The following is a 24,500-nucleotide window of genomic DNA, read 5'->3' on the forward strand; positions in this document are numbered from 1 at the left end:
CCCCTCCCATAATTCCCAAACCTTTACAATTCTCATTAAATAATAATATCATATCGGAAAAAAAAGACGGCTCGTCTACATTAGGAGCATATATATTTAACAAGGTAATTGGGGCTTCATTAATGGTGCCTGAAATCAAAACAAACCTGCCATTTGGATCAGTTATCAGTTTACCTTTCCTTTTCGTAATACATTACGATTTAGTAAAATACATGTTCCTCTACTGTGAGATATAAATGATGAGAAATAAACTTGGCCTACCCAGTCTGTTTTAAGTTTGGAGTGTTCAATGTCAGATAAATAAGTTTCTTGTAAAAAAACAATGTCCGCTTTATCATCCTTCAAAACAGATAATATTTTTATCCTTTTAATCCGATTACCTAAACCTTGGACATTCCAGGAAAAAATATTCAAATCATTTATATTACATGCCATTCAACAAAGGTATTGCTTGTTACATATCCCTTTATTACGTACCCCTGCAAACCAGTAACTATATAGCTGTTCTTAGTTATCATTCTGAAAAGAAAAACACACAACAAAATATTAAAAACTGAAATAACAAGAAAATCCCTGATCCGTCCTAAGTAAGGATAAATCAGAAACTTAAAAGTCCCATAGTACACAAAAAAAATATATATATAAAAAAAAAAAAACCTTAAACCCTCCCAAAAGTCTTCTATTGGGCCAAAGGAAGTAAAGAATACACAATATCACTAAAAAAAGTCGACTGAAAAGAAAGGGAGACACTGCCAAAGGCATGTCTTCCTAAATCACTGGCGACTTGGAGCACCTTACCTCAGTGCCAATTATAGATTATTACAAGGGACCAATAATACTAATAATAACAAAAACAATCTATCAATAGGCCAAAACAATAACAGACCTTTTAACACTTATGGCTCCCTATTTGGAAGTCCTCTTAGGCCTACTTGATACGGTCCACTTGTATTATTTTATTTCGTTTTTCACCCAGTACAACAGTTCTGGAGCAGGAAGCAATCCAGTAGTAGACATCTGAACTTCCCCAACGACTGGTGTTGTATTTTTATTTAGCTGTAACAGTTCGTAATCATTTTGCAATCTCTTCCAAAAAAAAAACCACTCCCATCCCACCCCGCATGTAGCCTCATTCATGACGACATCCATTGTTTCCGGAAATACTCCTGTACAGTTTACACTAGTACTGATATCTATAATGAAGTTGCCGTAGCAGACAAATGCGTAGGGAAAGGAGAGACAGAAATAATCCAATAGATTGATTCGCAAATGATCGCAGTTTGAAGAGGGATGATCAACTGTTCAATACGCCAACCAGCAATAGGGGAAAACAACTTGTCTTACCTCCGCTCGCTAACTAATCGTCAGATTTGGCATGTTGATTCAACTTGTCAATGTAGGCTTTAGCGTCGGAAGGGTTATCAAAAAGTTCAATTGTACCTTTATGGAGATGAGGCTCTTCTAAGAGAATTCAGATTCTCTTTTTAGATTACAGTACAAGCAATGTGCGGGTGTTCTTGCATGGCTTTGACTAACAGATGTCGCTAGCGTGCCATCAGTCTTGTGTTGTGCATTCGCCAAGTTTTTTTGTGGATTAAGTTATTATTACTATTACATTATTATTGAGAAAGTTTCTCATAACGAGATAATTCATAAATATGAGAAGGTTTCTCATTATTATGACTTACAGGATCATATTTTTCTCAACAGTGGCGGAAACAGGCTTCCACACTCTGGTGATGCAGTAATACCACGGGGGAGAAAAAAAAAAATTTCCTCCACTTCTTGCTTTTTTCCGCTTCTGGGCATCAGAAGTCCTGTTCATGTTTAAATTAGCAAATAAGCCAGGGTAAGATTTGAGGAAGGGGGCCCTAGGGGGGATGCAGATTCAGCTGTCGAGGGCCACACTTGCCTGCACTATTGCTACGCCTCTGCCCTTGCCTCCACGATTTCCAGGCGGGAGAGGTGGGATGTCTGGTAATCAGTGTTCAATCCACTAATATTTATGTATGATACACACGTTTACTATTTCATGAAACTATCATAGTTAATGAAGCCCAAGGGCTATCACAGGCTTATTATGTGAAGTGTAGTCTGATAAAATGGTGACGTGACTGTATTATATTACCATTTTTTGTTACTATTCATCATGAAAAATACCTGCATTTATTTGATTAAAAATATAGAAAAAAACTGTAATATTGTGAAATATTATTACAATTAAAAAATAATGTTTTTCTATTTTGATATACTTTAAAATATCATTTATTTCTGTGATTCAAAGCTGAAGTTTCAGCATCATAACTCCAGTCTTCAGTACATGATCCTTCAGAAATCATTCTAATATGCTGATTTATTATGTTGGAAACCGTTGTGCTTCTTATTATTATTATTATTATTTCATTATTATTATTATTATTTTTTTTTTTTAATAATAGATATTTTGGGGGGTAAATTGATAAATAAAAAATATAAAAAGAACAGCATTTATTCAAAATAGAGATGTTTTCGAACAAAATCAATCTTTACTGTCACTGTTTCTATCGATTTAACAAATCCTTCCTAAATAAAAACTCACTTCTTTCCAAAAAAAAAAATGGTGAATATTGTTACAAAAGTTAGATTTTACATAAATGCTGTTCTTTTTTAACTTTTCATTCATCAAAGAATCCTGAAAAAAAAAAATCAAGTTTCCAACATTGATAAATCAGCATGGCATAAAATATATTTTTAAAAGTCTATAAAAATTTTTATCAAATAAATGCAGGCTTGATGACCATACGTGATTTCTTGCAAAAAGATAAAATAGTAATGTATAAAAAATGCCCATCTTTTACCTTTGAGCCCCTGCCCCTGAGGAACTCTCTGCATGTCTCCATTTGGTATCATCTGTGCTGGCCATGACCTGACTGAGGAACATCTGCTGCGAGTGTTTCTGTGTTCGGATAGAGTGCACAGGCAGGGCAGAATGTTCCCTGTTCCAACCCTCTGCTCGTCCAGCCTCGTCCTGCCCTGAGCACTGGCCAACAGTCTGAGAAACGGCTCCTTACCTGGAGATGCAGCTGACTCTGAGAATGCTGGATAGAAAGAGACACTTTCAGCTATATGTATGATATTTATGTAATTTTAAATGCTACTTGTTTCAATATTAAAAGACAAATTTAATGAATAATGTGAAAGAGGACTAACATTTCCTGATGGTTCTGGGTGGGAGGCAGACCTAGAATTGATAGACAGGTGGCTCCTCCCATCCTGTATGCCACACTGCTGGTGATACTGGGGAACCTATGATGATCTTCATTGTGTCTGACTGAACTGCACAGGAGCCCTGAACACCTAGTCACTCAAATTACGATGATAACCTATCAGTGGTGTGAGCCCCTGCCCCTTTGAGGTCCGGCGCTAAAGTGGCCTCACGATCTGCCCTCGGCCCATGATTTCTTCCAAGGGTAGGGGTGTGCGATATGAAGATTTTTGATTGTGTTTGTGATTGACCTAAGCGAACAACAACCTTTTAAAATGCCATAAAATGCATTACAAAAAAACAACAACGATAATGATTGGTTAATTAATAATAATTGAACAACGCTGTTGAAATTCATAATGTAATACAAAATAAACAATTTCCGTACATTACATAAGCTATTATTACAAATGCCTATAAAGGGTGCTAAAATACATTGCGTCAAAGCAACTGAACAACATTCATTAGGAAAACAGTGTCAATAATGCAAAATGATAGTTAAAGGCAGTTCATCATTGAATTCAGTGATGTCATCTCTGTTCAGTTAAATAGTGTCTGTGCATTTATTTGCAATCAAGTCAACGATATCGCTGTAGATGAAGTGTCCCCAACTAAGCAAGCCAGAGGCGACAGCGGCAAGGAACCGAAACTCCATCGGTGACAGAATGGAGAAAAAAACCTTGGGAGAAACCAGGCTCAGTTGGGGGGCCAGTTCTCCTCTGACCAGACGAAACCAGTAGTTCAATTCCAGGCTGCAGCAAAGTCAGATTGTGCAGAAGAATCATCTGTTTCCTGTGGTCTTTCCTGGTGCTCCTCTGAGACAAGGTCTTTACAGGGGATCTGTATCTGGGGCTCTAGTTGTCCTGGTCTCCGCTGTTTTTCAGGGATGTAGAGGTCCTTTCTAGGTGCTGATCCAGCATCTGGTCTGGATACGTACTGGATCCGGGTGACTGCAGTGACCCTCTGATCTGGATACAGACTGGATCTGGTGGCCACAGTGACCTCGGAACAAGAGAGAAACAGACAAATATTAGCGTAGATGCCATTCTTCTAATGATGTAGCAAGTACATCGGGTGTTATGGGAAGTGTTCCTGGTTCCGGTTTACCGAATTGACTGTCAGAGATGGAAACCTGAACATAAATGCATTAACAGTCACTGATGCAGGAACATACAGAGTTCTGGACTTTGATGATGAAATCTTGATCACAGTGACAGTCACAGGTGACAGAAATCTAGATTTAATACTGTCACATGGAATTGATGTTGATGGTGTTGAAATTATTCAGCCAAGTGATGATATCTCAGATCATTATTTAGTTCTTTGCAAAATTCATATAGCCAAAATTATAAATTCTACTTCTTGTTACAAGTATGGAAGAACCATCACTTCTAACACAAAAGACTGCTTTTTAAGTTATCTTCCTGATGTATCCAAATTCCTTAGCATATCCAAAACCTCAGAACAACTTGATGATGTAACAGAAACTATGGACTCTCTCTTTTCTAGCACTTTAAATAAAGTTGCTCCTTTACGCTTAAGGAAGGTTAAGGAAAACAGTTTGACACCATGGTATAATGAGCATACTCGCACCCTAAAGAGAGCAGCCTGAAAAATGGAGCGCAGCTGGAGGAAAACAAAACTAGAGGTATTTCGTATTGCTTGGCGGGAAAGTAACATATCCTACAGAAAAGCATCAAAAACTGCTAGATCCGATGACTTTTCTTCTCTTTTAGAAGAAAACAAACATAACCCCAGGTATTTATTCAATACAGTGGCTAAATTAACGAAAAATAAAGCCTCAACAAGTGTTGACATTTCCCAACACCACAGCAGTAATGACTTTATGAACTACTTTACTTCTAAAATCGATACTATTAGAGATAAAATTGCAACCATTCAGCCGTCAGCTACAGTATCACATCAGACAGTGCACTATAGACCCCCTGAGGAACAGTTCCACTCATTCTCTACTATAGGAGAGGAAGAATTGTATAAACTTGTTAAATCATCTAAACCAACAACATGTATGTTAGACCCTATACCATCTAAGCTCCTGAAAGAGGTGCTTCCAGAAGTCATAGATCCTCTTCTGACTATTATTAATTCCTCATTGTCATTAGGACATGTCCCCAAAACCTTCAAACTGGCTGTTATTAAGCCTCTCATCAAAAAAACACAACTTGACCCCAAAGAACTAGTTAATTATAGACCAATCTCGAATCTCCCTTTTCTGTCCAAGATACTAGAAAAGGTGGTATCCACACAATTATATTCCTTCTTAGAGAAAAATGGTATATGTGAGGATTTCCAGTCAGGATTTAGACCGTATCATAGTACTGAGACTGCTCTCCTTAGAGTTACAAATGATCTGCTCTTATCATCTGATCGTGGGTGTATCTCTCTATTAGTTTTATTGGATCTTAGTGCTGCGTTTGACACAATTGACCACAACATTCTTTTGCATAGACTTGAATACTTTGTTGGCATCAGTGGAAGTGCATTAGCATGGTTTAAATCGTACTTATATGACCGCCATCAGTTCGTAGCAGTGAATGAAGATGTATCCTATCAATCACAAGTGCAGTATGGAGTACCTCAAGGCTCAGTACTAGGGCCGCTACTCTTCACGCTCTATATGTTACCCTTGGGAGATATCATCAGGAAACATGGTGTTAGCTTTCACTGTTATGCTGATGATACTCAGCTCTATATTTCTCCGCAGCCCGGTGAAACACACCAATTTGAAAAACTAATGGATTGCATAGTCGATATAAAAAACTGGATGACGAGTAATTTCTTACTGCTAAATTCTGAAAAAACAGAGGTGTTAATTATAGGACCTAAAAACTCTGCTTGTAATAACCTAGAACACTGTCTAAGACTTGATGGTTGCTCTGTCAATTCTTCGTCATCAGTTAGGAACCTAGGTGTGCTATTTGATCGCAATCTTTCCTTAGAAAGCCACGTTTCTAGCATTTGTAAAACTGCATTTTTCCATCTCAAAAATATATCTAAATTACGGCCTATGCTCTCAATGTCAGATGCAGAAATGTTAATCCATGCATTTATGACCTCAAGGTTAGATTAATGTAATGCTTTATTGGGTGGTTGTTCTGCACGCTTAGTAAACAAACTAGAGCTACAGAAACTACAAACTACAGCTAGTCCAAAATGCAGCAGCAAGAGTTCTTACTAGAACCAGGAAGTGTGACCATATTAGCCCGGTCCTGTCAACACTGCACAGGCTCCATATCAAACATCTTATAGATTTTAAAATATTGCTTATTACTTATAAAGCCCTGAATGGTTTAGCACCTCAGTATTTTAATGAGCTCCTTTTACATTATAATCCTCTACGTCCGCTACGTTCTCAAAACTCAGGCAATTTGATAATACCTAGAATATCAAAATCAACTGCAGGCGGCAGATCCTTTTCCTATTTGGCGCCCAAACTCTGGAATAACCTACCTTACATTGTTCGGGAGGCAGACACACTCTTGCAGTTTAAATCCAGATTAAAGACCCATCTCTTTAACCTGGCATACACATAACATACTAATATGCTTTTATTATCCAAATCCGTTAAAGGATTTTTAGGCTGCATTAATTAGGTAAACCGGAACCGGAAACACTTCCCATAAAAACCTATGTACTTGCTACATCATTAGAAGAATGGCATCTACGCTAATATTTGTCTGTTTCTCTCTTGTTCCGAGGTCACCGTGGCCATCAGATCCAGTCTGTGTCCAGATCAGAGGGTCACTGCAGTCACCCTGATCCAGTACGTATCCAGACCAGATGCTGGATCAGCACCTAGAAAGGACCTCTACATCCCTGAAAGACAGCGGAGACCAGGACAACTAGAGCCCCAGATACAGATCCCCTGTAAAGACCTTGTCTCAGAGGAGCACCAGGACAAGACCACAGGAAACAGATGATTCTTCTGCACAATCTGACTTTGCTGCAGTCTGGAATTGAACTACTGGTTTCGTCTGGTCAGAGGAGAACTGGCCCCCCAACTGAGCCTGGTTTCTCCCAAGGTTTTTTTCTCCATTCTGTCACCGATGGAGTTTCGGTTCCTTGCCGCTGTCGCCTCTGGCTTGCTTAGTTGGGGACACTTCATCTACAGCGATATCGTTGACTTGATTGCAAATAAATGCACAGACACTATTTAACTGAACAGAGATGACATAACTGAATCCAATGATGAACTGCCTTTAACTATCATTTTTGCATTATTGACACTGTTTTCCTAATGAATGTTGTTCAGTTGCTTTGACGCAAAGTATTTTGTTTAAAGTGCTATATAAATAAAAAAATAAAGGTGACAGAAACTCAGTAGCTGTTAAGAAATATTATTCTTAAAGTGAACAGCAAACTGATACTGTATGACTATTTTTTGATATTCTCACAGGATCTGGTACAGACTCAAAGGAAAACCACTATGACAAAACTGATGTTTGTAAGTAAAACAGGAGACGGTAATAAAGCATACATTTTCTGACAAATGTTTTGTGGTCACAGATCAATAAACATTTTAAATTATATTGCACAAAACCAGGGGTGTGAAGTAACAAATTACAAATATTTTGTACTGTAATTAATTTTTATTATTATATTATTATTAAAAATAATTTAATCCATTAACATGATTGGCCAAGGAGAGATTAATCCGTATTGTGATTTAAGTCACGTCAAATCATGCAAAAAATTAAATTGAAATGACTCCATAATTTATCATCCTCAGTATCCATATTTAAAATTAAATGAACTATTATCACTGGCTTTCATGCCTTCAACTGCCTCACCACCTTCACAAGATAGTTATGACAGAAGACTGACCTCTGACTCAACATAGACAAAGCAGACACTTCAGTAAGAACCGATGAACGAGGAAGCTCATTTTAAGATGGATACTAATACTGATTTGTGACAATTTGTTTATTTAAATTCAAACTTCTTTTTTTTTTTGGCAAGGCAGTGTATATTTTTTGTAAGCTCACCATAAATTTAACAAATACATACATGCAGTGTCCTGTGAGAGCTATAATTTAATGCACAAATGAATGCGAAGTCATTTGCATTCGTACCGTACAGTTGCATATATATATGTGTGTGTGTGTGTGTGTGTGTGTTTATAAGTTGTTAGACTGGTTATATGGCTGTAAAAAAAATGGTTATATTCGCTCACAGTGTGGATTGGCCACATTTTTGTCAGAGAGTCAGGATCTATGAAAACAACTTATGTGACGCAGAAACTCATACAAAAACTCATTTTGAATAATCTGTCATATTGGCGTGGCAAGGTGTGTTGTCATAAGATAAGGACACGCAGTCAAACCAGGTGGTAAAGAAAAGCTTAAAATTAACTTATTTCCTACAGTTAAAACTAATGGATATTGCACACCCCTAATATATTTAACAGTTTGTTTAGGAAAAAGAAAAAGAAAATAAATATGAGAGGTGGCCCCTGGCCCTCAAATGTCTGCAGTCGCTGGTCAGTGCTTTCGCCCTACATACTGTACCTTTCAAACGTGAATACATAACATGTGCAGTCAGGCTAGAGAAAGTCACGTGACATTCAGTCAAGTATGGTGACCCATACTCAGAATTTGTGCTCTGCATTTAACCCATCTGAAATGCACACACACAGAGCAGTGAACACACACACACACACTGTGAGCACACACCCGGAGCAGTGATCATCATTTATGCTGCGGCGCCCGGGGAGCAGTTGGGGGTTCAATGCCTTGCTCAAGGGCACCTAAGTCGTGCATTTGTGGTTAAAAAGATGATACGTTTTTATTTATGTATTTATTTATTTTAGAAAAGCTAAATTAAAACTGCATTTTGGACCTTTAATTAACACAAACTAGCTATGTAAAACAATCTAGTCAATACAAACTAACAATGCAAATACTATAGGCTAAAGCATTTAGTAATCTTAATCTAGGTTCATTTCAACAAAAAAAAAAAAAAAACTGTTAATGTTATTTAATGGACCTAACATGAGTTAACAATGAACAGTTGTATTTTTTATTAACATTAATACTGTAATAAATAGTTATTCCCAGTTTATAGTTAGTGAAGTTAGTTATTGCATTAACTAATGGGAGCTAATTGAAGTGTTGCTCTTTGTTTTCATTATTTACTGTTTGAACAAAATGTTTTTTATTTGAGTTTTTTTCTCAGTTCTCTTTGTATAATATCTTTCTTCTTCGCAGCCATTTTGATACATTTGTTCTCAAAAAAAAAAACAGTTGTATTGTTGCTGTGTTGGAAGACATAATGTATTGTGTTCTTACCATTAGGCTACTTTTCTTAAGTAACTGTAGGTAACAATATTCATTTTCTGTATGTTTTACAATGAATGAAAACTGCATCATGTTATTCAGTTAAAAAGGGCACAGTTTAAGTTTATTACAACAAAACAAATTACATTATAAGATAACATCAAATTATATCTCTTCATTTTCTGGTGGTGAGCTAAAAAAAGATCTGCACACAGTTTAACTTCATTATTGTAGATGTACATAAAGACAGTAGAAAAGAAAAATACAGAGGTAGGCACCTTTGAAACATTCATTTATGGGTTCTACAAATTCACAAATCTACAGAATCCCCACTAGCAGCAAAATATTGACTGGCAAAACATTATTTCTTTGTATAATGTAGCTGCATTAACGTGGTTTTTTTAATATTTTGTATTACTTTAAAAATACAGATGACACTTTATTGCAAATCTGATTCCTGTACATGCACACTGAAATGTCCTAAAAGGTATAAAAGGTATAATATAACATTTTTTAGTTTTTAGTGTCATTTATAAAATACATAATTAAAAATTGTCTTATGAAATTTACTATTTTAAATTCAAACTGGTCCACTGACCTGTCCTTCCTTTTCTCCTGATTCTCTTTCTTCCTTAACAAATTCTGAAATACATTGTTTATCATTATAGTGACTGAATAAGTTTGTCAATAAAAAAATAGACATTATATTAATCGTATGTGCTAATGGCAATTTGCCAATGGCAATGCACTGTTTGTTAATGACCAACTCAAGGCTGTGGAATTCACGTTAAAAAAAATAAAATAAACATTTCATTCAGGATATATAAAATACCAGGTCGAAATATATCCCAGTACACAATTGTATTTAATTTACCCAAGTTCAGAATGACATGCCTCTTTTGAGTTGCTTTGAAATGAAAGCATAAAGAATAAAGCTGATTTATGTTTAAATGTCCCACTTTAACAGCATTTATAGGCAAGAAGCACAAAGTTGAGGAGCAGTGTCGGAGAATGTCATTGCTTGTTGGATAATGTGGATTTGCTGCATTTAACCTTGTCAGTTATCTACATCAAGCCACTCTAAACAAATCTCTTCTGCTAATTTAGGAAGCATATTGATTTTTTTTAAAATTCAAGGCACTTCAGTGTCTATACCTTTAATATTTTTGAGCATTTTTAAATCTGGTTGATAACAAGTGAAGCCCAAAGGGTCTTCTTTCTAAAGACACCACAATTATGTTTGTAACACACTGAAGTAGGAAACTATTACAATTATAAGTTAGTTAGAGCACTTTCAGCTGTGAGTCCCATAATGGGGGGGGGGGGGATGGGTAAGGTTAACAGGTTAATAAACTTTAGCAGACACTGAGAAATATTTTCTGATTAAATGTTGTTTACAAGACGTATGAATGCAGTTTGAAAGAGCAGAATATAAAGATTAATTTGAACAGGATTAATGTAATTTTACACAATAAGCTCATGGTTTGATAGGCAAAAAGCCCTGTAATGACATTGATTGTACCAAACTTTTTCTCTGTTTTCCACCTTGCAACTGCATATTGATGCATTTTCTTGAAGTCTTTGTTTTGTGCTTGAGGTGAACTCCTCTGAAACCACTTGTTTTTGTTTTTGAACCTGTTTTCCAAAAAAGAAAGGGTGGTTGAACTTATTATTATAATACCATTTAAATGTATGCCAATAAATAAATGTAAAAGAAGGTTCTGTAATCTTACCTTACGGCTCTGTGTGATTTCATTCATAGTGTTGAGCAAATCAAGCTCCAGAGATTCTCTGAACTTCATGTGTTGTTTCTTCATTTCTTTGACATCAACACTTTCCATCATTTCAAGATATTCTTCCTCAGTCTGTGCAACAAACACAAGATTATGCATAAACATTGAATATAATCAACATGTATAAATATATATTTTGCAAATCCCTAGATAATCTCTATATCTAACTATCATACTATGTCTGGAAGCTAGAATTCAGAATGTTCAGTGTTATTGTTTAATCTTCTTAATTAGTTACTTATTATATCTTATTGATTGGCTGAGTGGCGTTCCAATACAGTGCTGTGACTTTACACTGATTGTTTCACTACACTTATCATTATTTTTATCTGTTTATCAGTCATTCACCTGATCCAAAACAGATTCAACTGATTCAAAAATATGAATTAATTATTGAGTGTTGTCTTGCTTTGGCTTTGTTTGACACTACTGACATTGGCAGAATAAAACAGGGAAAATACATAACATTGTGAGTCACTCAATATAAACGTGTTCAGTGAAAAGTTAGTATACATGTAGGAATAAAAAATAAATGTATAATGTATGTTTGTGACCTCACCGGCTCTTCAAAACACTCTCCAAGCTTGAAGGTCTCTATTCCAGGGAAAGCCATTTCATTTTGAAGCAGGTCCCTCAAATTCCTGGCTACGAGGTGCAAAAGCTCATCCTCACAGGCAAAGACCCTTCCATCTTCACCCAACAAAAGCACCAGCTGCAGACCGAATGCATCACATGGGAAGTCATCAATGGCACCAATCACTTCCATTTCCATCCTTTCTGGCAGGTAATAATATTTCCAGGCTTCAAGTTGCTCTTCATCCCCTTCGTACACGGTTTCTTCCAGCCCACAAATTCTCAGAGTGCAGCTTCTTGGTTTCACAAGAGGAACTGTCGAGTTGCAGTGATGCTTTACGAAACGTGCTATTCTACAGAGATCCACAGCACCTAAAGCACAATCACTATTATTATTAGTAGTAGTAGCTTATAAATTTGAATAGAAATAAATAAATATAATATACAAACAGATACATTTATATAGTTTTATTTAGTACATATATTTCTTTTTGTACTTTTGTACACACACAGAATATAAATTACACATACAGGTGCATCTAAAAAAAAATTGAATATTGTGAAAAAGTTTTTTTTTTTTTTTTTTTTTTTCTGTAACTTATTTCCAAAAGTGAAACTTTCATATATATACTAGATTCATTACATGTAAAGTAAAACATTTACAAAGTAATTTTTTACTTTTTTTATTTTTATTCTGATTATTAGAGTTTACAGCTCATGAAAGTAAAGAAATCCAGCATCTCGTAAAATTAGAATAGAATATTAGAAGATCAATCCAAAAAAGGATTTGCAAAACAGAAAAGTACAAGTTCTTTAATGTATGTTAAGCAGTGGTGTCAAAAGTATTGGCATTCATTACTCAAGTAGAAGTATAGATACTAGGGTTTAAAAAGACTTTTGTAGAAGTTGAAGTATCAACTCAAGCTTTTTACCCAAGTAAAAGTGTAAAAGTACTGGTTTAAAAACTACTTAAAGTATAAAAGTAAAAGTAATGTAAAGAAAAAAAATGGCATTAAGAACAAAAGCTTAGGCCACGCCACAGGGGCCTATTGTGCACTACCCCACCTTCTCAAAAAACATTTTTCTAAAGGTCATGGGCCATAATGACTATAATGTTATATTAAAATGTTCATGTTGAAAAATTGGGGATGCACTAGGCTACCTGTTTCAGCCGCATATATGCCCATTGAAAATGAACGCACTTTAGTAAAATGCAAATACATTAAAGGACTAGAGATATGATGACTAGTTGCCTATAAGTATTGTTATGGTGCAAAAAGTCAAACTTCAGAGGCATGTCATCAATAACCTTTAATGGAGTGTAAATGTACATCCAAGCTTAGCTGCAGGAATCTGCGAGGGCAATGGACAAGAACATTGGTGCAGGCTTAGTAACAATTACTCTTGTGTGGTTGTTTATTTACAATAAACATTATAGTGCTGTCAAAATGAATGATTAATCTAAGTAATTAATCAAAAACTAAAAATGACCAAAAATCCTGATACCTTCTTGATTGATAGCTTCTTGTATTCGGTACATACGTCTGCTATGTCCAGTGTGTGTGGGGGGGGTTAACGTATTACAAAGTTGGGATAGCCTACTTATCACAACATTGTCAATCGCGTCGTCAATTATTAAAACGTCTTGCTACCGAACTACCTACAGTAGCTTAATTTGTGGAGGAAGAAGAGAAAACACCCATTTGGTAAATGAGCAAGTAGTGAGAAATAATAACTTTTAAAAAGGTTCCAGTGCCTTTTCGATACTTTTAAAACGGTACCGGTGCCTGAACTTGTGGAAAAAGAACAAATGAAACTATGGATAACATTAAAGAACATTACAAATATTTAAAATAAATCCATAGCTTTCACCTTGGATGCTCTCATTTCCCAAGTTGTGCTTCCCTTACTCTAAGGCTAATAAATGTATTTACCAATCTGGTTCATTATTTAATACAAAACCACACATAATGTTTCTACTGTATCTCTGTCACTCACTCTGATATTTAGTTAAGATGAATGCTGTCTGTCACTGTCTTTAATCAGTTCTGTGAATTACTGTATGCTCATTCTTTATAAAGTAGCAACAATGTCGTTTTTAAAATACAGTACTGTGCAAAAGTCTTCGGCACATTAGTATTTTCACCCCAAAAAAGGGTTTTAAGCCAGTTATTTATATCTTTTGCTGTAGTGTGTCAGTAGGAAATATCAGTTTGACATTAATTTTAATAATAATCTAGTGCGGTTTTGAATGCACAAGCAGTCTGACAACGGCAAAATTAATGTTTGGAAATGTAAACCGATATTTTATACTGACACACTACAGCAAAATATATAAATAACTGGCCGAACGCCATTCTTTTGGGTGAAAATACTAACGTGCCTAAGACTTTTGCACAGTAGTGTATGTATAAAGTATGTATGATTAAATTAAGTATATATAAATAAGTGTAATTAAAGTATGTATTCGTTCATATGTGTTAGATTTTCGCTGGCGGAAACAGCTTTGGTGTGATGAACAGTGACAAGCGAAAACTTTACAGTAGATGAGTGTGATGTGATCTGTGTCATGTGCAGGTGCGATGGATCGCGTACAAACCAATTTTTTATGATGACAAGCCGGAATGAAAACAAGCCGAAATGAAATAGCAGCAACGAAGCTATTTTTAAAATGTAAGGAGTGGAAAGTACAGATACTGCATGAAAATCTAAGGAGTAGAAGTAAAAAGTCAGCTGAAAAAGAATTACTCAAGTAAAGTATAGATACCCCAAATTTCTACTTAAGTAAGGTAACAAAGTATTTGTACTTCGTTACTTGACACCTCTGATGTTAATTTGTGCAGTCAGTACTCGGTTGGGGATCCTTTAACACAAACAGCATCAGTGAGCTCTGGTTCTGCTGAGCTTCAGTTCGGATCTACTGTTTCTCATCTTTCTCTTGAAAGCATCCCATAGATTTCATATGGGCTTTAGGTCAGGTGAGTTGGCCGGCCAATCAAGCACAGTAATATCATGGCCAGCAAACCACTTGGAAGTGGTTTTGGTCTGTGGGCAGGTGCTAAAGTCTTGCAGCAAAATGAAATCAGCATCTCAATAAAGCTTGTCAGCAGATGGAAGCATAAAGTGCTCCAAAATCTCCTGGTAGATGGTTGCATTGACTTTGGACTTGATAAAACACAATGGAGCAACACCAGCAGACGTCACGCACCCAAATCATTACTGCCTTCAGAAACTTCACACTGGACTTCAAGCAGCTTGGATTTTGTGCCTCTCCAGTCTTCCTCCAGACTCCAGACCTTGATTTCCAAATCAAATGCTAAATTTACTTTCATCTGAAAAGAGGACTTTGGACCACTGAGCAACAGTCCAGTTATTTTTCCTCTTACCTCAGGTGAAATGCTTCTGACGTTTTTTCTGTGATTGCTGAATTTGCAAATTCCCACAAAATGACATCAGGAACAAATAGGGAACACCATGAAGGGATTTTCTGAGTTTCTTCACCACTACAAATACAATCTGAGCAATATCAGAATGTGTGTCAGTGATTCTCACAAACTGTGAAGATTTAAATTCTCAATCAATTCTCTGCAGCCCATTAGTTAAAGAAGTGTTCAAGGACAGTGTCATTAAAATGGAGACCAGGAAACTGTATGATGATGAGGAATCTGCCAGTGAATAAATCCACAATTAATCTGCAAGCTGCATTTATGCTTGCTCTTGACTAGAGATGTCCAATGTGAGATTAATTTGTTATTTTTATTTTTATATTAATAATTGATTGAACCAATTCACAAGTCACACTGAAGAGCAAATGTGAGGGAATATGGAGGAAATTACTAAAATTGATTAAAACCAAATGTGGTATATATTAAAACACAACCGAGCCTTTGTAATCAGAAAAAAAAGTATTATTTGCATATACTGCATAAGACAACTGAAACATGATGCTTTGTGTGTTTTTGATGTCAGTCCTTTATATTAAGTGTACTTATGGTCACCTGTCTTCCATTTTCCCTGGAGCCAGTTGATTCCACAAAAAGTTCCATGGTAGCTTCATGGAATTGTTTTTTGGAGAAACACACATTTGTCCGTGAGATTATCCAGGTGGGATGCATCCTCTCGACTCTGCCCAAGTTTGCTGCAGTCTAGGGTTCTTCCAAATGTAAGAGGCATGTTTTGGAATCGCTCACACTTTACAGTAATACTCTGTAGAGATGTTTTGCAAATGTCACAGATCTCGATACTGGTCAAGATCTGCTTTCAGCATTTGCACATGTGCTCTACACAGTCCTATTACCACAAAATACGAGTTTCCAAAACATGACAACATTGCACTCGATCAGCGGACGATTCTTTCTTTAACGCAGTTTGTCTGTCAGTGAACAGCATACAATCCATTACAGCTTCAGATGCTTAAGCTTGCAGTCACAGTCATCCTTTTGTTACAGACAGCCATCTTAAAAGCTGTAATGTAATTTCATTTTCTTCCTTAGACTAGATTCATGCAACTGGCTAATTTTCTTTCCTTATACTGAGTTTGGGACTTATTTTAATGAAAATTCAGCTCAGATTTTCTAAGACAAATGATGGTGGTAACATTATAATCAAGCTGATTCTTTCTCAAAACATTTTTAACTTGTCCTTTCTTACCTTCTTCAGTGAATGACAGAAATTCCTCCTTGATTTTTTCTGGGGATCTAAAGGGTGGAATTATATTTTTAACAGTATTTGAATATAATACTATGAAGTATACAGTGTTATTTTATTTGTTTTCTTTTATTATCTTTGTTAAATGTGGTTTACAGAGTATAATTGCCAAAGGTTATGGCCATATATGAAAATACAGTTTAACTAGGAGGAATAAAAAAAGTGGTAACATATAAGAAGATGTAAATTAAGCACACTGACAGGAAAATTCTCCGTATACCAATTCATACACCCTGTCCTTCAGAAAGAACACTGAAAGCACAATTTTTTTACTTACTTGGTTGTCATAGTTCAGACTGTGTTTTCAAGACTGAAGACTTCTTAACGTTGCACTATATGGTCTTGTCCTAATAATTGTAAACATAAAAAAGTCAACAACACATTCTGATTTAATTGATTAATCTCATTCTGTGCCTATTGCTATATGTTTCCATTGTTCTTCTTTTATTTTCCAACTACAAACCTGATTCCAAAAAGGTTGGGACACTGTACGAATTGTGAATAAAAACAAAATGCAATGATGTGGAAGTTTCACATTTCGATATTTTATTCAGAATACAACATCGATGACATATCAAATGTTTAAACTGAGAAAATGTATCATTTTAAGGGAAAAGTAAGTTGATTTCAAATTTCATGGCATCAACACATCTCAGAAAAGTTGAGACAAGGCCATCTTCCTCTTTATGATGCACCAAATGTTTTCTATGGGTGAAAGATCTGGACTGCAGGCTGGCCATTTCAGGACCCGGATCATTCTTCTACACAGCCATGATGTTGTAATTGATGCAGTATGTGGTCTGGCATTGTCATGTTGGAAGATGCAAGGTCTTTCCTGAAAGAGACGCCGTCTGGATGGGAGCATATGTTGTTCTAGAACTTGGATATACCTTTCAGCATTGATGGTGCCTGAAAACAGAACAGTTTTCCACTTTGCCACAGTCCATTTTAAAAGAGCCTTGGCCCAGAGAAAACGCCTGCGCTTCTGGATATTGTTTAGATATGGCTTCTTTTTTGATCTATAGAGTTTTAGCCGGCAACGGCGAATGGCACGGTGGATTGTGTTCACCGACAATATTTACTGGAAGTATTCCTGAGCCCATGTTGTGATTTCCATTACAGTATCATTCCTGTATGTGATGCAGTGCTGTCTAAGGGCCCGAAGATCACAAGCATCCAGTATGGTTTTCCGGCCTTGACCCTTACACACAGAGATTGTTCCAGATTCTCTGAATCTTTGGATGATATTATGCACTGTAGATGATGATAACTTCAAACTCTTAACAATTTTTCTCTGAGAAACTCCTTTCTGATATTGCTCCACTATTTTTCGCCGCAGCATTGGGGGAATTGGTGATCCTCTGCCCATCTTGACTTCTGAGAGACACTGCCGCTCTGAGAGGCTCTTTTTATACTCAATCATGGTGCCAATTGAACTAATAATGCCGCATTTCCACCGAAATTACCCGGAACATTTGTACCAGGAAGTTTTTTTCCCAGGAACTCCCCCCCCCCCCCCCCCCCAGACCTGTTGTTTCTGCGTTTCCACCGCGGTGTAAAGTACCGGAAGGATTAGGCAAATAGTCTAGTGACATAGGTCTGCGCGCGTTTCTCAATACATATTAGTATACTGATTTTGGACTTGCATCCTCGGTAGTTCGGTCTTTGTGCATTCGTCTCAGGAGTGTGATGTCCACGACGACGCAGGACTGGTAATTCTGCAAACAGCAGCGTACTTGAAAACTTCAGTCAGCTCGCTTTGGCTACTGCAAATTTCTTCACTGTATATTTACAATAAAACGAAATAGGATATTGAATACCACTGCCTCCTTTTGTTTCCATTTGAAAACAATAATAGCCACAGAAATGTACTTAGTTCAGGGAAATGTGTATATATACAGTCATTACAATGAAATGAAATATTATATCAATTTGCCTTTTTTATTTTCCTTTTAACATATAGATAAATTGAATACAGACCAAAGATAACCTGTTAGATTTACCCAAAACGAATTATATTTTATGTTTAACCACTAAAGAGACATCAGAGCCAGTGGCACACATCAGAAGGTCTAGCCGAGGTTAGGCTGCTCTCGGCGGATACATGATCACTGAGCTCCCGCTGATTGCGTGGAGTTCACCGTCTCTGAGATCGGCGAAACACATTTTTAAATAGGCGCTGTCTTTATAAATAAACCACAGATTTGAGTTTTAAACAACTACATTCTCGCCTGAAATACTTTTAAAATTACATTTCATGACACAATAACTGTAATATTTTGAAAATGGTCCGAATTAATGGTGGTTGAACTCTGAAAGTTCCGGAACTTTGAAAAAGTACCACCTCACCAGCATGGACTTTCTGAGGGGCATTTTTTTACCCGGAACACACCGAGTACCAGGCCAAAGTCCCTAGTTCCTGGGTAAAGTTCCTGTGGTGGAAACGCAGCTTATGTTGCAAACTGGTCCTACAGATGTTCCTTATATGCACATTTAACTTTTCCGGCCCCTATTGCTACCTGTCCCAAGTTTTTTGGAATGTGTAGCTCTAATGAAATCCAAAATGAGCCAATATTTGGCATGACATTTCAAAATTTCTCAATTTCAACATTTGATATGTTATCTATATTCTATTGTGAATAAAATATAAGTTCATGATATTTGTAAACTATTCCATTACTTTTTTACTCATAATTTGTTCAGTGTCCCAACTTTTTTGGAATCAGGTTTTTACATATGCAATATGCTTATATAGTAACTATCCAAAATGACATATGCAATATGAAAATAAATCCCTAAAATTGACTGGACGGTAAATTATTTGAAAAACACATACACACATACACATTACCTGTCAGAGAAGTTGAGAATGTGTTCAGTGGATGAGCACAGTGGACTGGACACAGTCCTGGGATAACAAAATACATTGAGGAAAATATACTCTACTGTATATGCTTGTTTTACATAAGTCCTGTTGACTGGCAACACATTCTGATCACAAAAGAAATCTCATTGTGAAGTTGTGTGGTACAGTGCAGTGTATCAGTATATAATATAAATGCAGTTACTGTACTTCTTCAAAACAGGTTTCCCAACTCATATGCATATATATCATATACATATTGGAAGCTAAAATGAAAACTACAACTGCTTGAGTAACTAAATGTCCACCTCGTTATATCATCTAGGATCGTTCAAAACCAGTTCTGCCTGATCACAAGAAACAATGAGAACACTTGTTTTTTTCCTCTTTCTTTCTCTTTCTTTCTCTTTTCTTTTCATTCAAATACAAAGTTGCCTAACATTTTAATTAATATAATTAATGACTGGTTTTAATACAGTAATAGCATACATAGACTCCTTTTAAGTAAAGACACATACAAAGATACATAAAAAAAAATTTTATCCCAAAATATGCTGAAAGTATAAACATTATTAAATACATGAATCAATAAAATAACTGGTTGTGTTTAAGACAAAAATAATATTTAATATGACTCTGCATCAACCTGACCTTATCAGGGTACACAAACATTTTTACATATGTTTAAGAGTTAGACCAGGAAGAAAACATTATAATCTCCTTCTTACATTTTAGATATCTGTAATCCTACCAAAGACTTTAATTTTCAGTTGAATTCAACAAATAAGCATATATTCTTCTTAAAAGTAAAAACTTACCCAACTTCTCTCAGCAGACAGTTTTTGTTGGTTAGATGTACACTAAAATCTATGTGTTGTTACAAGAGGAAAATAACTCATACTCATTCCTGCGGGTGTTTTCATGAAGGTGGAGCTCCTGAAAGGTGAGGTGCGCATGTGTTGGTATTTTTCCATCCAGGAACACAAATACATAATTATACTGAAATCACCTGTTCCTTAATTAGCATATATATGAACAGTTCAGAAAGAACATTTCCTGCACCTAAAACAATGTGTAGCTATAATGCTTAGCTAACATTTCTAACACCACATTCAACATTTTCACAAAATAAAAATGAATAACTGGATTTTATTTGGATAATATTTTCAAAATACTCTGAAATAAATCGCAAAACATATAACAACCCAGAGACTGAATAATTCTGCTTTTTGATGATAAGTTGAATAATTGAGCTGTTTGTTTGTTTACATTTTTTTTTTTTTTGTCTAGTCAAATTTATTCTTTTTGCATAAAGGAAAGACCAGTGAGTCAGTGACAATTAGGCTTCGAGTCAAATCATGTGTTTTTCTTTAAAATAGCAAAACTTGTTGGGCTTGTCACGTTATTGATTTACTTCAACTACAACATTTGTTGGCCAGAATAATGGTTTGATTTTTTTAGCGGGTGGTCCATTATCTTAAGCTGTTGACTTACAGGGACAGGTGTGAGTCTGGCGTGCGTCATTTCATCTCTTTTTTCACCTTTTCAATAAAGCCATTTGGATAAATTAAACAGAATACTCTATTTTGTTTGCAGTAATATTTTAATTTCACAATTATACAAAACATCTTAGAATATTATTAACCATTTCCAATGATATGGAAAAGACCATGTACTGTATGTACATTATTAGCGCTAAAATGAAAGGGAATGACATTCGTGCACTGTAACCAGAAACTCAAGGTGTGGCTTGTAAAACATTTGCAAAACAAACTAAGAATAATCTATGGTAATCATGTTCTGTCATCAAGTGCACAATGCACACCATGTACCAAACCAGTTTGAACTGGTTTGAATTCTGATGAATATAAGGTTACACAATGTGTCCATCGTCATGTAATCAATAAAGTGGAAATTCTGACAGAAACTTATATAACAATGAAACTGAATCTCAACACAAAGTGCTAAAAAAAAAAAGATAAACATTGTGATTCATTGTTTTTCAATGAATTATGGTTAAAAACCTTTTTGCTCTAATTTGGACCTTTGTTTTTACGTGTGTGGGTTCATTACGTGTGTGAGAAGATCATCTCTATTTATATCGCTGAGAGAAGGTATGGAAGCAAGCTTCTCTCGTAACCGTTCTCTAGTGCGGTCTTTTAACATATTCAGTTTGTCAGTTGTATAATTCTTGATTTCTATATTCTCTCGCATGAACTGATCATCCATCAGGAGTTTGCTCAAGCACTCTGTCTCTGCACAATTGCCATAAGGATAATGTTCTTGTTCTGTACCTTCTGGCAGATTGAAAAGACGTGTACAGTTCATACATGGTTGTATTTCCTTGTAAGTGTTGTCTTTCCAATTCCTGATGTACGCCTGGCATTGCAAAGACTCATGAAACTGTAAACTGTCACCCTCTTTCTGATGTGCAAATGACATTACTGCATATGACACATACTCATGCCATGCATTTATACATGAGGAATATATCATAGTACTTTTGGCCTTTTCTGTCCTACAGCCCAGAGAAGCACCAACATATTCTTGAGATGTGTACAGGCTATTGGAGCAAATGCAAATGACGGTGGATTCCAGTGTGTAGTAGCGCTGGTTTTTGTTTGCTGGTTTATGCAGAGGATAAGGAAATTTCATCTTTTTCATTAGACTGCAAAGCTTCTCCTTCATATTCTCTTTTGTGCCCAATGTAAGCTGCATCTAAAAAAAAGTCAAATGTACATTTTTGAGGCATTACTAATATTTCAACAAGTCACAACTATTTAAATAAATACATAACCTAATATGATTCTTACTATGTCTAACAATACTGAGAAAGGTGTGCGTTTTGGTAAATGACTCTTGTATTTCCGAAACGGTTCTGGAAATTCCTGTCTTACAATCTCAGTCTGTGCAGTTAAAATATCTTCAGGAGTGAGACAGTCCTCATGAATGATCCCTAAAAAGAAGATGCTGTGGAGAATCTTAAAAAAAAGTTTAACAAAGTTTAATAGACTAGCTCATCATCATCATCATCATGTTTTTAGTGTAGGCTATAGGCTATACTACATATCACAGCGATTTCTATGCGGTAAATAGGCAATCTTTCATTAATTTGTGTGTGTGTGTTTGTGTGTGTGTGTGTGTGTGTGTGTGTGTGTGTACATACCTCAGTAACATATGTTCTAAGTTTGTTTTGTTCTTTTCTAAATTCTTGCATAACATGACAAATTAACTGGAGCCCACAGGTTTTCAAGTTCTCCTTGTTAAACTCACGGATCTTCACCAACTCAAGTGGCATTTGTCTGATTGAGGAAATTATTTAGTAACCGGACGGACATGAGATTTTCATGCATTGATTTCGTTTTTAAAGTCTAATGAATAAAACACGACAAGAAGCAAGAAGCGATAAAATAGTAGGCTACTTACCTTTTTTTCCTGACCACAGCCATCGTCGTTATGAAATGACTAATATGAGGAAGGAAGGACAATGTTTCAGAAGGTTTAGTTCAGTCACCTTGTGCCATCTCCACCCTCCTTTATTCGCGCACATTCACTGATTCGAACTCGAGAAATAACAACTGTGAGAGGAACAAAAATCGCGACTACTGTATGTGTGTGTCTGTGTGTATATATATATATAATAATAATAGTTTTTTTCTCGAGTTAGGTGCTTTTTTGACGTTGCAGTAATGTAGTGTTTCGTTTAAGCAATTAGTTTAGGTGATCTGATGTTTAGAAATGTGTATTTACTGAGCGGGGTATAGCCTAAGAGTAGGGTTTAGGGTGACCAACCGTCCGGCGTAGCGCGTGCGCGCACAGCGTTTGAAGCCCAATTCAAGCGTCCCACAAATTGAGACTGTGTCACGCATAATCAATGCTTGCTCAAAAAAGTTGGTCGCTCTATATCCTCGAGCCCCAGGCAGCCAAACGAACATTACTTGACAGTTCAGCACGCTACTGTTGCCACACCCACCCCTCAGTTCAACTGCTGACTAGGTTGTTGTCAACTTTTTCGTTGTTGTCATGACAGCGCACGCACGTGCATACCAGACACACTGGGAAGGAACTTTTAGATGGATGCTTTCCCATTCGAAAAATGGAGAAAGAGACTCTGAGGCACCGCCATCATCAATTAAAAAAGAGAAGGTGTGTCCTGTTTCAAACTGGGGTTTTTTTTTTCTTTCTTTCTCCTCCTTCTGGTTCCGTGAACCTCTGGAGTTGTGAGTTTAGACTTTTTTTAACTGTTCCTGTGGTGTTGAGCAACTACAATTCATTTTAATTTTATAATTTTATATTATAATTTATTTAAAGTGAATAAATTGTAATGAAAAATAAAATAAAATAGCTAAAGTAAATCGTAAGTGGAAGTGCATCTGTCAATTCTGTCATGAGCATGCATCAGCAATTACACATGTTTAGGGGAATAGGGCATTATTAATATACCATGTAAGGTGGTATGTGCTAGAAATGGATAAACCACTATCAGTGAGTCTGCCCATGGGGTGGGGGCACCGCGCGCAAGGCAGTGTCCCAGATTGTCCCTCAGAAACATACCCCTTATCCCCCGTTGGGCTTATTAGCAGGTGTCACCCTACATAAGATAAGGACACGCAGTCAAACCAGGAGGTGAACAAAAGCTTAAAATTAACTTATTTCCTACAGTTAAAACTAATACTAATACTGGATGGTATTATTCATTTTCAATACACATAACACTGATAACATCTCATGACCCTTTAAATTCTTTTTTTAAATGTTTGATTCACACTTTTTTTGTTTTGTTTTACTCTTCAATTTTGCATTCATTTTTTAGTTTTGTGCAATATATATTTACATACATATATATATTTTTTATTATTATTTTTGTAACTGTGACTGGGTTACTTTTGCTGGAAAAGTAATCATCACATTCACATTGGGAGCTATACAGATTATTTAAACTTTTTTCATTAAACTTGTTTTTTTTCTCTCTTCCCACCCTCCCCCTTTCAGCTGTAAGATGCTGGTTTTTAATTGCTGGAATG

General features: G+C 36.0%; 2 protein-coding genes across 2 annotated transcripts; both read right to left on the bottom strand.

Moving 5' to 3' along the window:
- Positions 1 to 10,891: 10,891 nt before the first annotated feature.
- LOC132144598 (uncharacterized) lies at positions 10,892 to 20,394 on the bottom strand. The gene is made up of 7 exons (XM_059555162.1): positions 20,295 to 20,394; positions 19,465 to 19,521; positions 16,891 to 16,960; positions 16,557 to 16,603; positions 11,893 to 12,278; positions 11,274 to 11,405; positions 10,892 to 11,175 (listed from the first exon to the last, which is right to left on the bottom strand). The coding sequence occupies exons 3-7, from the start codon at positions 16,899 to 16,901 to the stop codon at positions 11,005 to 11,007; spliced, it is 747 nt and encodes a 248-aa protein (XP_059411145.1). The 5' UTR covers positions 16,902 to 16,960; positions 19,465 to 19,521; positions 20,295 to 20,394; the 3' UTR covers positions 10,892 to 11,004.
- A 1,134-nt stretch (positions 20,395 to 21,528) lies between these two features.
- Positions 21,529 to 23,034, bottom strand: LOC132144841 (uncharacterized). Its single transcript, XM_059555407.1, has 3 exons — positions 22,643 to 23,034; positions 22,290 to 22,457; positions 21,529 to 22,194 (listed from the first exon to the last, which is right to left on the bottom strand). Exons 1-3 carry the CDS (start codon positions 22,772 to 22,774, stop codon positions 21,529 to 21,531), a joined length of 966 nt encoding a protein of 321 aa, XP_059411390.1. The 5' UTR covers positions 22,775 to 23,034.
- Between the last annotated feature and the right edge of the window lie 1,466 nt (positions 23,035 to 24,500).

The sequence above is a fragment of the Carassius carassius genome, chromosome 8 (genome assembly GCF_963082965.1).
Source record: "Carassius carassius chromosome 8, fCarCar2.1, whole genome shotgun sequence".
Classification (NCBI taxonomy): domain Eukaryota; kingdom Metazoa; phylum Chordata; class Actinopteri; order Cypriniformes; family Cyprinidae; genus Carassius; species Carassius carassius.

Coding starts and splice junctions, on each gene's coding strand:
- LOC132144598 (XM_059555162.1), bottom strand. Junction 11,406..11,892: donor GAGAGTGTTTTGAAGAGCCG/GTGAGGTCACAA, acceptor TTTGTTGCACAG/ACTGAGGAAGAATATCTTGA. Junction 11,176..11,273: donor AAATCACACAGAGCCGTAAG/GTAAGATTACAG, acceptor TTTGGAAAACAG/GTTCAAAAACAAAAACAAGT.
- LOC132144841 (XM_059555407.1), bottom strand. CDS start 22,774: ATGCCACTTGAGTTGGTGAAGATCCGTGAGTTTAACAAGGAGAACTTG. Junction 22,458..22,642: donor TTAGAACATATGTTACTGAG/GTATGTACACAC, acceptor CTTTTTTTTAAG/ATTCTCCACAGCATCTTCTT. Junction 22,195..22,289: donor TCTCAGTATTGTTAGACATA/GTAAGAATCATA, acceptor ACTTTTTTTTAG/ATGCAGCTTACATTGGGCAC.